The sequence below is a fragment of the Brassica oleracea genome, chromosome C9 (assembly GCF_000695525.1).
Source record: "Brassica oleracea var. oleracea cultivar TO1000 chromosome C9, BOL, whole genome shotgun sequence".
In the NCBI taxonomy this organism is placed as follows: Eukaryota; Viridiplantae; Streptophyta; class Magnoliopsida; order Brassicales; family Brassicaceae; genus Brassica; species Brassica oleracea.
Window position 1 is genome coordinate 39,096,385 of NC_027756.1, and position 11,603 is coordinate 39,107,987.

At 38.6% G+C, this 11,603-nt stretch overlaps 4 protein-coding genes across 4 annotated transcripts in view; 2 read left to right on the forward strand and 2 right to left on the reverse strand.

Moving 5' to 3' along the window:
- The first annotated feature begins 745 nt into the window (after positions 1-745).
- On the forward strand, positions 746-2,171 carry LOC106317977 (GPI-anchored protein LORELEI-like). The gene is made up of 3 exons (XM_013755805.1): positions 746-978; positions 1,067-1,126; positions 1,604-2,171. The coding sequence occupies exons 1-3, from the start codon at positions 888-890 to the stop codon at positions 1,963-1,965; spliced, it is 513 nt and encodes a 170-aa protein (XP_013611259.1). The 5' UTR covers positions 746-887; the 3' UTR covers positions 1,966-2,171.
- A 45-nt stretch (positions 2,172-2,216) lies between these two features.
- Positions 2,217-11,603, reverse strand: part of LOC106317980 (actin-related protein 8-like) — a 24,992-nt gene continuing 15,605 nt past the window's right edge. The window contains exons 9-11 of the mRNA XM_013755809.1: positions 10,142-10,275; positions 2,674-2,795; positions 2,217-2,431 (exon numbers count right to left, since the gene is read on the reverse strand). Coding sequence (XP_013611263.1) covers positions 2,360-2,431; positions 2,674-2,795; positions 10,142-10,275 — 328 coding nt within the window. The 3' untranslated portion in view covers positions 2,217-2,359. The remainder of the gene's footprint in view (positions 2,432-2,673; positions 2,796-10,141; positions 10,276-11,603) is intronic.
- On the forward strand, positions 3,066-6,740 carry LOC106317976. The gene is made up of 7 exons (XM_013755804.1): positions 3,066-3,401; positions 3,615-4,466; positions 4,560-4,799; positions 4,871-5,188; positions 5,288-5,769; positions 5,856-5,949; positions 6,015-6,740. Exons 3-7 carry the CDS (start codon positions 4,764-4,766, stop codon positions 6,630-6,632), a joined length of 1,548 nt encoding a protein of 515 aa, XP_013611258.1. The 5' UTR covers positions 3,066-3,401; positions 3,615-4,466; positions 4,560-4,763; the 3' UTR covers positions 6,633-6,740.
- LOC106317975 lies at positions 6,781-9,414 on the reverse strand. The gene is made up of 3 exons (XM_013755803.1): positions 8,292-9,414; positions 7,348-8,220; positions 6,781-7,275 (listed from the first exon to the last, which is right to left on the reverse strand). Exons 1-3 carry the CDS (start codon positions 9,246-9,248, stop codon positions 6,871-6,873), a joined length of 2,235 nt encoding a protein of 744 aa, XP_013611257.1. The 5' UTR covers positions 9,249-9,414; the 3' UTR covers positions 6,781-6,870.

Here is an 11,603-nt window from a genome sequence, read left to right on the forward strand (position 1 = left end):
AAAACAATTTAAAGAAGAATTGATTATACCTCATCATCGAGAGTACGGTCAAGGCCCATGGATGCTCTGATGCTCCAATCATCATCCTCATCACCAAAATCCTCGTCGCCACCTTCCTCACCCTCCTTCTGATCAGTGCTCGAGATCCTCTGCTGCCTCAGAATCTCGTCGAACGATGACGCACAAGGCATCTCTTCCTTATCGTACGAAGCGAGCTGCTCTCGCTTCCACTCCCTCTTCTCCACTTATGCGCCGGAGAGAGACCACACCGAGCCCGATTGCGTTTGCCGCAGCGGCGGCGCAGAAGACGTGGAGGTAGTAGAAGACGTGAAGCGGGAGAAGGCGAGAGATCCGGAGATCCTCTCGACGCGAGACTGGAAATCTTCGTTGGCCATCGCAAATCGATTTGGGGGAAGAAAGGAAAAAAAAAAGAATCACAAAAGTCGACACGTGTAATAAGAGTCCCCTTTGCGATCAGTTCCAAAAACGCTTAATTAAGGATCGGTTATCCTTATTTCTTTTCTTTTTGATTTACTTAAATGCCTTCCTTTGTTTAAAAACTCATCTTAGAAACTGCATTAATGATGCTCTTAGCTTCCTTAATCTATTAATCAGCCTGTTTTGTTTTGTTGTAATTTTTTAAATTAAAATCCTACAACATAAATCATCAGCGGCAATAAGGCACCATCACCATTCCGCGTTGTTCTAGGCTGTCAAAAGAAAAAATGTCATCCACCTCTTTTTGTATTATTTATGTATTTAATATTTCATAATATTATGTTTCTCTCTCTTCTCTCTCTCTCTCATATCTTCCTGGTACGCCATAGCTCGCCCCCGAAGTCGTCTTTCTTTTTCATCAGATCTCTTGGTTACTTGCAAAGAGAATCATGGAGCTCAACTTCCTCTCTAGAGCTCTGAGTTCTTTCATCCTTGTACTCGCAATGCTTGCATCCTTCTCATCTTCAAGTTTCATCTCAGGTACACCTTTTCTTGATTTTTTTCCCCCAAAAGATCTCTTCTTATTACGTTCTTGGTTACATCAGTCAACTTATCTTTCTCATTGCAGATGGTGTGTTCGAACCGCAGAATTTGGCTATTGGAAGAAACCTGCTTCAGACCAAGAAAGGCAAGTTCTTCTGAATCTCATAATCTCTCTCTTATCTGAATCTTTTACTCTTCTTTTAAGTATTGAGGGTCTTAGTAGCAGTTCCATTTTTGGTTTGTTTCCCGATGTGTTATAATAAATACAAACGGATCCAGATGGAGCAAGTAACATTTCCTTCATCTTTATGGATCCATAAACTATACAGCTTCACTGACCAAATCTTTATCTTGATTCTCGTTTCTTGCTTCTGGCTGCCTATTGTGTGATTGAGCTTATATGATGATCTTTAAACCTCAACAAAATGTTTATTGATTTTCAAAACTGTTTGCTTCTCGATCATGGCATTAATCTGAAACCATTTTACATACAAACTGCTAATTGCGAACCTGTAGTTAACTACTATTTTCCCATTGTGCTTCATGGGATATGCATCCCAATTTTGTAAGACTAGTATGTTGTGTATTGACATGGTTCTCCTTTTTTTCCACGGCAACACAGCATGTCCTGTGAACTTTGAGTTTATGAACTACACAATTATAACAAGCCTATGCAAAGGTCCCAAATTCCCAGCCAAGGAATGCTGTGGCGCCTTCAAAGACTTCGCATGTCCCTACGCTGATGATCTCAATGATTTAAGCAATGACTGTGCAACCACTATGTTCAGTTACATCAATCTCTATGGAAAATACCCGCCTGGACTGTTTGCAAACCAGTGCCAAGAAGGTAAAGAAGGTCTCGAATGCCCCGCTACGTCTCCCACCTCGGCAAGTGATGTAAACGCAGCCACCACCACCGCTGCTTCTTCTCGTCTTTGGCTGGCAGCTTCTGCAGCTTTTTTGGTGTTTGTCAAGTTGCTCTGAGGCTGAGAAAGCCTGATGTCCGTCATGTAACAACTTGACGAAGCTGAATGCGTCTGTATATCCACGAATTGCTTTACTTGTACTCTCTCATTCTTTCGATTTTTGGAGCGTCCAAAAATTCTAAATCATAATACGTATGACTTTTGTGTATCATTGTCTCTTTCTCTATAAAGGCAACAACTTAAACATATTTATAACTGACTTTAGTAATTGTCATTTTCTATGGTTTGGATAATCACTATACATACGGACTTGTGTGATCAATAATAGATACCATCACTATACATATGGACTTGTGTAAAACTATTTGCAAGCAGCTGCAACCTGCCCATCTCTTACTGAAGGAATAGCACGGTCTTTGCAAAGCTAGAAGTAAAAAGAAAAACTAAGACATTCACCACATTAGTCTTGACTTGCGACGGAACTGCTTTCTTGTGATGCACCAAGAACCAGGAAAGGTGCTCAACTGCACATAGTAATTAGTCAAAATGCAGTTGTGTGAGGCTCACAAGGCGGAATACGTGTTCAATGTGGTCAATGCCAATAATTTCACCAACATGTCCCCAATGTGTATGTAAATATCAAATTTAGACAAATAGCACTTGAAAAATAATCAGTTGGCAGTAAAACTTCTACAAGAGATTGAGAAAGAAGCTTACGTCACCTAATAATACGCTAAATGAATATCAATAACAATATCGAACTTACGTTACTGATAAGTTTTCCCCCATGCCATGCTGTGTCCACTCCGCAAGGAGGAGGGATTACTTTAACTCCATTGCATATAGATGATGAAGGAAGATAGTTTTGCAGTTCTTTCTCTAGCCTTTCTGTATACATCACACACACACACACACAAAAACCGCTTAAGCAAGTCATTCATGTATCTTTTAGATAAGAGTTTTTTTTTTTTTTTTGGGAAATTACCTCTAATAACTCACATTTTATGACTAATGACTAGACTAACACACACAAAAAAGAAAGATAGAAAATGTATAATTAAGACTGAAATGCCCCATCAGTTAAAAAAAATTAGTTTCCGGTAAAAATAAATGAAGGCAAAATTACTTTACTTGACCAAAAAAGGTGAAACCTCTTAGAAAAAAAAACACACCTCCACGATACTTTTCTCTTCCATGACCCCAAGAACCCTAAATCCCCAAATTGTGAAATCCTCAAACTCTTGACTCTCTTTAGTTTCCATCATGATTTCTCATCGATTTCTTCATCTCCACACCCTAATCAACAACTAAAACCTTCGATTCAAATAGGAAAAGTGAATCCAAAACCCAAGCGACGAACCCTAAAACCCCTTTCTAAAATTTTCAGCTACGTCGAATCTCAAGGCTTTCATCACTTATTCTCGTTGATTTCGACACTTTTACAAGCTCCTCTCCACATCAATCAGTTTAATTCACCTATTTTTGCCATCAAAGGTTAGTCTCTGTCAAACGATTTTTTTAATATTGAGTATCAAATGAATTCGATTTTGTTTTGATACAGAGTAGATAGAAGTGTTTTTCGTTTGTACATTTGTTGATATCAGTTTGGGTATCGTCTGGGTCGTTTGTGTTCTTCAGTCTTGGTCGTTTGTATGTTTTTGGAAAAATTAAATTTTCTAATACTTACTACATTTTACAATTTTGCAGACGGATGACTACATCAAAAAGTGGAAAAAAATATCCAGCAAGACTTTATGAAAAGGGGAAATGTCCATTGCAAAGTGGAAGCATAAATCATAACTGTCATTTGGCTAATTTCCAGATGGTGGAAGAAGTAGTTGGTTTAGATGCGTGGGAATCCATTAAAACATCATCTGTTGGAGTTATTCTGAGGCTGAAAGAGCTGAATTATACCTGGTCAGCCAAGGCGGTTCACCATTTACTTACAAACCAATTGGTGGTTAATAATATCCATGAGATATGGTCTGCTATAGAAGGTCAGCCAATTAGGTTTTCGCTATATGAGTTTGGTGATATTACGGGTTTAAATTGCGAGCCTTTCAACATAAATGAAGAGGTGGAGATTGATCATAAGCCATTTTGGGAAGAGCTTGGTGTTTCTCCTTCACATGGTCCTATGCTTTCTGAGTTGCAGTTGTTGTTCACTAAAATTAGGAATTGGTCGTTTGAGAAGAGAAGAATGATTGGTTTACTATGTGTCTTGTCTATTGGAGTACTTGGCATCTCTCCAGGCAGTAGAATTCCTTTGGATCAAGCAAAGAGAGTCCTAGACATAGAAGCATTTGACAGATACCCTTGGGGGCGTGTGGGATTTTCTAGCCTGGTAAAATTGTTTCATATGAAGGAAGGAACAAGTATACACTTTGCGGATGCGTACATGCACTCCTCATCTGGGTGTATGAGTCGATACCTGGTATTGGGCATGAATATGGGAATCATATTGAGGGTAACCAAGTTCCTCTTCTCTCCTGGTATGGATCTCGTGGCCGTATAAACTGGGATGAGTTTTATAAAAAGGAGAAAAGTCTCCATCAGAAGGTTACGTTTTTTTTCTTCATTATTGTTTTTTTTTTAAAAAGTGATCACTTGACATATTAAGATACTAACATATTTGCATTATTTGATTGGTAGGTACGAGTAAGACATCTCATTGTCAAGCAAGAAGCTGAGATATACCCTCAATGGCCAGAGGACAAGGTTGATGATGATCTTCACAACTTGATCACAGACATTCTACATGGTGAGCTCGATGATACGTATTGGAACCTGAACTCGCGTACTGCACCAGTACCAAACAAAGAGAAAAGAAAATTGGTGAGTGAAGAACAAGAGTGTATGAAGAAAAAAATGCCAAAAGAGAGGACATCCACCGTGAGTATATAAGCCTTTTGTTATACATATATGCTTGACGTTTATTGCTGAGTTTGTTTACTGTGTTGTAGCATGCTTGCGGATCCAGCCTTAACTCAACTCGAGATGATACATTCCAGCTTGGCCTAATGGAAGCAATGAACACATTGACTGCAAAGGTTGGAAGTATGGACACAGTCATTGTTGAGAAGGTGTTGACTGCAGTAGACGCATCTGTAGATGAAAAAGTAAATGCAAGGATTGGTGAAACCGAGCTGGTATTTACACAGAAAATCTCCACTTTACAAGAAGAGATTGCTCAACTTAGAGAGCAAATGCAAGCTACTGCCCCTAAAAATGATGCACACTACAATGTGAACCATGAAGATGAAGTCAATAGCAACGACCCGGTTAGTGATTTGCTTCCTTTAACTAGTATGTCTATTTCATTTTAAAATAACTTACTCTTGAAATTTGACTTTCTAATGTTTTTTATATGCTGAAATTAGTCATGGATGGTCCAAGACAAAGTCTCATCACAAATGGATGCGGCAGTACAATGTGTGGTTAGAAAGAAAGCCAAAAAATCCGAGGTCAAGCTAACGTCTCCAATTCTACTTGACACTGGTGGTGAGAAGGTTGTTGGAACAACACAAGTAAAAAAACCAGCTAGAAGATTGAAAAATGTAAAGAAGGAGAAGGTTGAAGTTCCACAACTTAGGGATTCTGGTGGAACATGGTCTGATTCAGAAGACAAGCAAAAATATGGTAATCTAGGTGCCACGTTAGACCAGTTGGCGGCATCAGTCTTGGATGGACCTTTGCAAAAACGCAAGCCACAGCTGACAAAGACCCAAGTGTATCCATATGTAGGTAACTCAACTGTCAAAAGGATCATAAAAGGTGATGTCTCTAAAGCCTACTATGATCCCTTAGCTAAAGTTGTTGAGACAAAATTTAAGAAGCTACTGGATTATCTGCGAAGTCTTGAGTAAGTTTAATTATTAACATGCCTTATTTGTTCTTAATAATTTGTTATTGTTAAACTAACTTGAGCTTGTTTTTTATTCATTTCAGTGGTGATAACGATGTAGACACTCAGTTCTATATGAGGCTAATAACACCAAGTAATGTGTGGGAAACAGATCGTTTTGGGTGGCTGTCAGATTCTGTAAGTTTATTTCTTTTTCTTGTATCAACATGAATCCGGGTGGCTAACACACACTTTTTTTACAGCATATGGCATCTGCGATGCTTATGTTTCATAAAAGAGCTATGAGGGACCCTTCACCATACTCAGCAAAGATAGCTTTTCTTGAGCACTGGTTTGTCAAGATGTGGGTCAGAGACTACAAGAAATATGATCCTAAAACGTGGAAGTTCTCAGATACTTACAAGAAGGTGTTCAATGGCAATTACCCTACAGATTTTTCCAACAACAGAAAGTGGCTGAAGGATGTGGATCGGTTGTTTCTTTGCCACTTGATAAATGGTGACCATTGGGTCGCTTTAGAAGTGGATCTTGACAAGAAAATAATCCATGTTTACGATAGCATACAGACAGTTGTCCCAAGCAATACAGATCTTTTAGAAGAGTATCGTCCTTTCACGAAGATGATTCCTTTATTGTTGAAAGAAATGGTTCCAGAAAGGAAGAGTTCACAGCAGTTCAGGATTTCAAGACTTAAAAATGTTCCGCAGAATGAAGAGCCTGGTGATTGTGGTGTTTACGCTCTGAAGTATATAGAGTGTAAGGCGATTGGCTGTGGTTTTGAAGGACTTTCTGATCAGTGCATTCCGGCAATGCGTATTAAGTTAGCTGCTGAGATCTATGATGAGGTTTTGGGTCTGTAGTATTTTAATGGGTTTCGGGTCGAATTTGTGGTTTTTTGGAAAAAAAAATTGGGCTTTCATATAAAACAGAGTAAAACAGAGAACATATTGTCTAACCAGAATCCAATAAAACAGAAGTTAAATTGTCCAACAAAAAAACAATAGCAAATTGTCTAACAAGAAACAAATGACGCATTGTCTAACCAACAGGACATGTTTTGCAATTGTGACCAACTTGATTACAAATCGAACATTTGTGTTATTTTCTTGGTCGTTTCTTATTTTCACCTTTCTCAAACCAAGACTTCATTCTTGAATTTTTGGGTCTCCCTGGTGGTTGGCGAACCTCAGGAGGCAAACAAATTTTTCCTGCGACATTATCAGGGACTGATGTATCAGCATCTCTCGGCATTACTGCCACGGAGTAAGCGTTGTACAGATACTTTGTACGATAGTATGAATGACACAATGAAATGGTTGATAACTTTGTCGCTTCAGCTGCTGCAATTGCGTGCACACAAGGTAGTTTTTCTAAGTCAAATCTGCGACATGAACAACTTCTCTCAGTCAAATTCACTATGTGGGTAGATGAGACACTTGAGACCTGATATTGGTGAATATCTATCTGTTGCACGCACAGCATCTTAGCATAAGGTACACGACCCTACAAAAATATGTCTCAAATGTTAGTATTGTGCTCACCAAACATTCATGTGTACTAGAAAATCAGGATTACCTCTAAAAGCTTCTCTACTCCACGAGTTACAGTTGTTTTCATTGAATTTGCATCAATCTTTCGTGACGAAAACCAGCGCGTCATCATTTGCCTTATTGCTTCTATAAGTCTTACAACCGGCAAACTCCTTGCATCTGAAAGCACTCTGTTGATAGATTCAGCTATGTTGGTCGTAGTCAAGTTGTACCTATCACCAGGGAAATGAGCTCTCGCCCACTTGCGTACATCTGCTTTCTGTAAATAACCATGTAATGCCGGGTGCACTGCTTTGATCTCATCGAATATGGTCTCAAAATCTGAAGGTCTGTATGAATTAGCTGCCTTTTTAACCAAGCCAAACAACTCGCGACCTCTAAACTTTAACAAGACATTCTTATACAAGTGATAAGTGCAAACTCCCCGGCTGGCAGTTGGATATACATGGGCTATTTCTTTTCCAATTGATTTGTGCCTATCAGAAATAATAGCAAGTCTTTCGTCATCTGGAATCACACAGCTGAGTTGTCTGAAAAACCACTTCCATGATTCATCATTTTCAGTATCGACTATCGCAAATGCTACTGGAAATATTTGGAAGTTGCCATCCTGTGCTGATGCAATTAGTAGAGTCCCTTTGTACTTTCCTTGCAAGAATGTGCCATCGACCACAACAACCTTCCTCATGAATGGAAATCTCTTGATGCTAGCACCAAATGCGATGAAAATATACTTAAATCTGTCACTAGAATCTACTACAAGGCGAGTGAATGTCCCTGGATTTGCTTCTCTAATCATATGCAAATAGACCGGTAATTCCTGGTAGCCACTCTCAGCGGATCCCCTAACCAATTCTCTTGCACATATCAGTGTCCGATGAGCTTTCCAGTAGTCCATCTATCATTTAAAATAGTAAGAAACAGTTAGAAATAAATCAAATTTTGAGTACACAAGTAAATGAAATAAACCTTTATTCCAAAGCACATGTTAAGGGACTGCTTCACATGACTTGGCAAAATGGTTGGCTCCACTCCACCAATGAAATCAGTGTATAAAGATCCGAGAATATCTGGTGTTGCTTGTCTGCAACGAGCTGATCTCTCTGTAACTGAACAAGTATGATCTGAAACATAGACACGTACAGTAAAGCGAGGAGTATCACTTGTCGGTGAAGCTCGTAGCCTCCAACTACAGCCTTCAACCCAACATTTTACGACTAACAGATTCGGTGTTGAGTACTCGACATCGTAATCAAACTGTTGCACTATCGTCAACATCTTAAGTCGTGTTTGTAAAGCAGACTTGGACTCAAAACTTTGGCCAACAGAAATATTTAGTGAATTCAGTTGTTGCTGCCTAACATGTGGAGTCACTGCCTTAGCCTTTTTCGATTTGCTTGTTACCCCCATCTTTGGCGTACACACTTTCCTCATATCTGTATCTACTCCTGGAATTAATCCGTAGGCTATAAAGTCTTCATCATCTGATGTCGCACCATCTGAATCATCGCAATAGTCAAACCGTTCTCCGTCAGTGTCTGAGTCTTCATCATGATTACAATCAGACTGGTTAATATGTTTCATCGTCTTCATGTTGTCTTTAAAAGTGACCTCTATGCATAGACGAACTTTGTCAGATTGTAGGAGACGAAAGAAACCTTGCAACTGTCGAAAATTCCCAATTTTAACTGGGGGTGTGTCACGAGTTAGCTTCATCAAGCTCTTCCTGCCAACCATGTAACTCAATTCGATATTAACATGTCTCTTATCTAATTCGTAGTCCTCATAAACCATGTTAATCATATCTTCAAAGTTTGTCTTGTCACTGACTGGAATTACTTTGCTTCCTCTTCTGTTATCAACGTGAAACATCCACTTATCCTTCTCGAATAACCACTGCCCACAAACCGCTATAACCCCCTCCATCAGTTTCTCTTGAGATTAACGTGAAATAGTCACTTGTCCAAAAAATGATCGTGACTTGGAGAAGAAGAAGTTTTACGGCTAAATCTAGGTTTTAATAACTGCTTGAAGGCATGGTCGAAATTTTGGTTTAATTAGAGCAAACCGGAATTTTTTTTTTCTAATTAGTTAACCAATTAAGTTGTTAACCGATTCTGGATGAAAAAGTCCGCCATCCCTCGAAAGCCTGCGGTAACTAGAATAAAGCATGCCGTAAGTATGCCGTAACTAGAAGCATACTTATTCTGAAAGTTTGTTGTTTGTAAACGTAGAAAGTATAAGTCTGCCATTACATGAAAAGAAAATCTGCTAAATTATAAAAAAGTCTACGAGATAAATCTGCATGCCAGTACAAAACTTTCGACATATTACAAAACCTGCTGTCATTGGAATAAAATCTGCCACTAAAAGTCTGCCAACGTAAAATAAATCTGAGAGTGTAATCAAATCTACCATCATGTGAGGTAGACTTGTTTTTGAAAGTATGTGATGGTATAAGTCTACGATACTAAGTTTTCGGTAAAAAATAAATCTGCAACAGTTTATTAAAACTGTCATCAAGTATTGCAGCTTTTTTATAGCAGACTTATTTTACTGTTTCGTTAAAAAAAAAATATTTTGATGACATGCAATAATTTTTTTTTCTGTAATTTGTTTTTTGTTAACAAAGAAAATAAGGGCATTGTAGGCATAAAAAATATTTTAGTAATTAAAAAAATTTATAAGTTATTCTAGTAATAATAACATAATTTGATGTTATTTTAGTAATCTTCCCTTTTTTTTTTGACAAAATCTTTTAGATAAGAATTTCGAAGATCTTTCAACATTTAACAAAACAATAGGCAATATGACTGTACCTGCAAGCCCTGGCAAACATGCGCTTCCTCCAGCCAATACTACAGTCTTGAACCAGCTACCATCGCCAGTAAGTTCTGCTGCATCACAGTGGTCCATACAGAGCGCGACTGCCTGTTGCAACCCCATTGCGCGCCTAGTTACGCAATGACAAAAACCAACGAAAGAAACTATTTTAAAATGGCAAACATTTGGAAATTCAGAAGAACAGAACGACGCCTGAGATGCATGCAGCTTAACACATTACAATGATGTAATTAAAAAGACTATAGGAATAATGTGGAAAACAGTGGAACTTACTAACAAATATACACTACAGTGGTAAGATGATATGATTTCTAGTCCCAGAACTGGTTCAAATTCCATCTCTTGGAGAAACTTTCAGGTTATATCTTAACTACTGTAAGGTAATATGATGCAGCGCAACCTGTGATCGTTCCCGATCACAAGTCCCTTTCCAATTAGGACTTTCCTTTTCTATTTTATGTTAAGTTTACTTATTTTTATCTAAAGTGCTTTTATCTTAGGAATAGGAAATCACGTAATCCCTTAAGGATCGTGACCTTTTGAGCTTTATATAGACGAGGTATTCAACCTCTTGTAGGTTACGATTTGATTAATAAAGTTATTGAGTTTGGTTTTAAAGAGCTTTCGAGCACTGCGAAGAGTATTCGCGCCCTCTGTTACAGCTACCTTCAAACACAAGTTATCGATTTAGGGTTCTAATTCTTGAACCTGACGTTAATAGTTTCCGCCTCTCTATCAGTTGGTATCAGAATCAGTACGTTTCGGGATTTCGTCTATCGTTCTCAATGACTAAGAAAACGACAGAACTGATGTGCCGCAGTCCACGGATCATTACATGGAACCAACTCAGCATGAAGTTCAGGACGTTCTGAACATTTCAACCGAGTTTCATGTTTTTCACCGTACCAGACTTGACTTGGATCATGTCAGACTTGAGAAAGATCATGCCAGACTTGACTCGAGTTTCGAGGTTTCACAAAATGATCGAGACTTCTCTCTTTTGGCTCGATTGCCTCATACTGCACGTACCGGCGACCGTACTGATGGACTGATCGACCCTTTTGATCAGTTCATGCACTTTGATCAGCCAAATCTCACTAAGGCAAGGATCCTTCACCTATCTGAAGACATAGGACACACTTGGTCCAGTATGGTTTTTGATCTGGACATGGTGGTTCATACGGACAGTCCCACATCCGTCGTTCTCCTTACCGCGGTTCATGCTTCAGGATACAACGAATCTGGACAGAAGCCGAACAGTCACCTTGTCTAGTCTTATCTCTTTATTTTCGTATTAAAGACTAGATCTAGATCTAGATCTACTTTTTCATTTAATTCCTAGATCTACAAAACACTATAAATATGTAGTCCATTTTATCAATAAAATCAGTTCAGTTTTGGTTGTTTATTTTGTTTCTTCTCTGAGTGAGAGAGAGA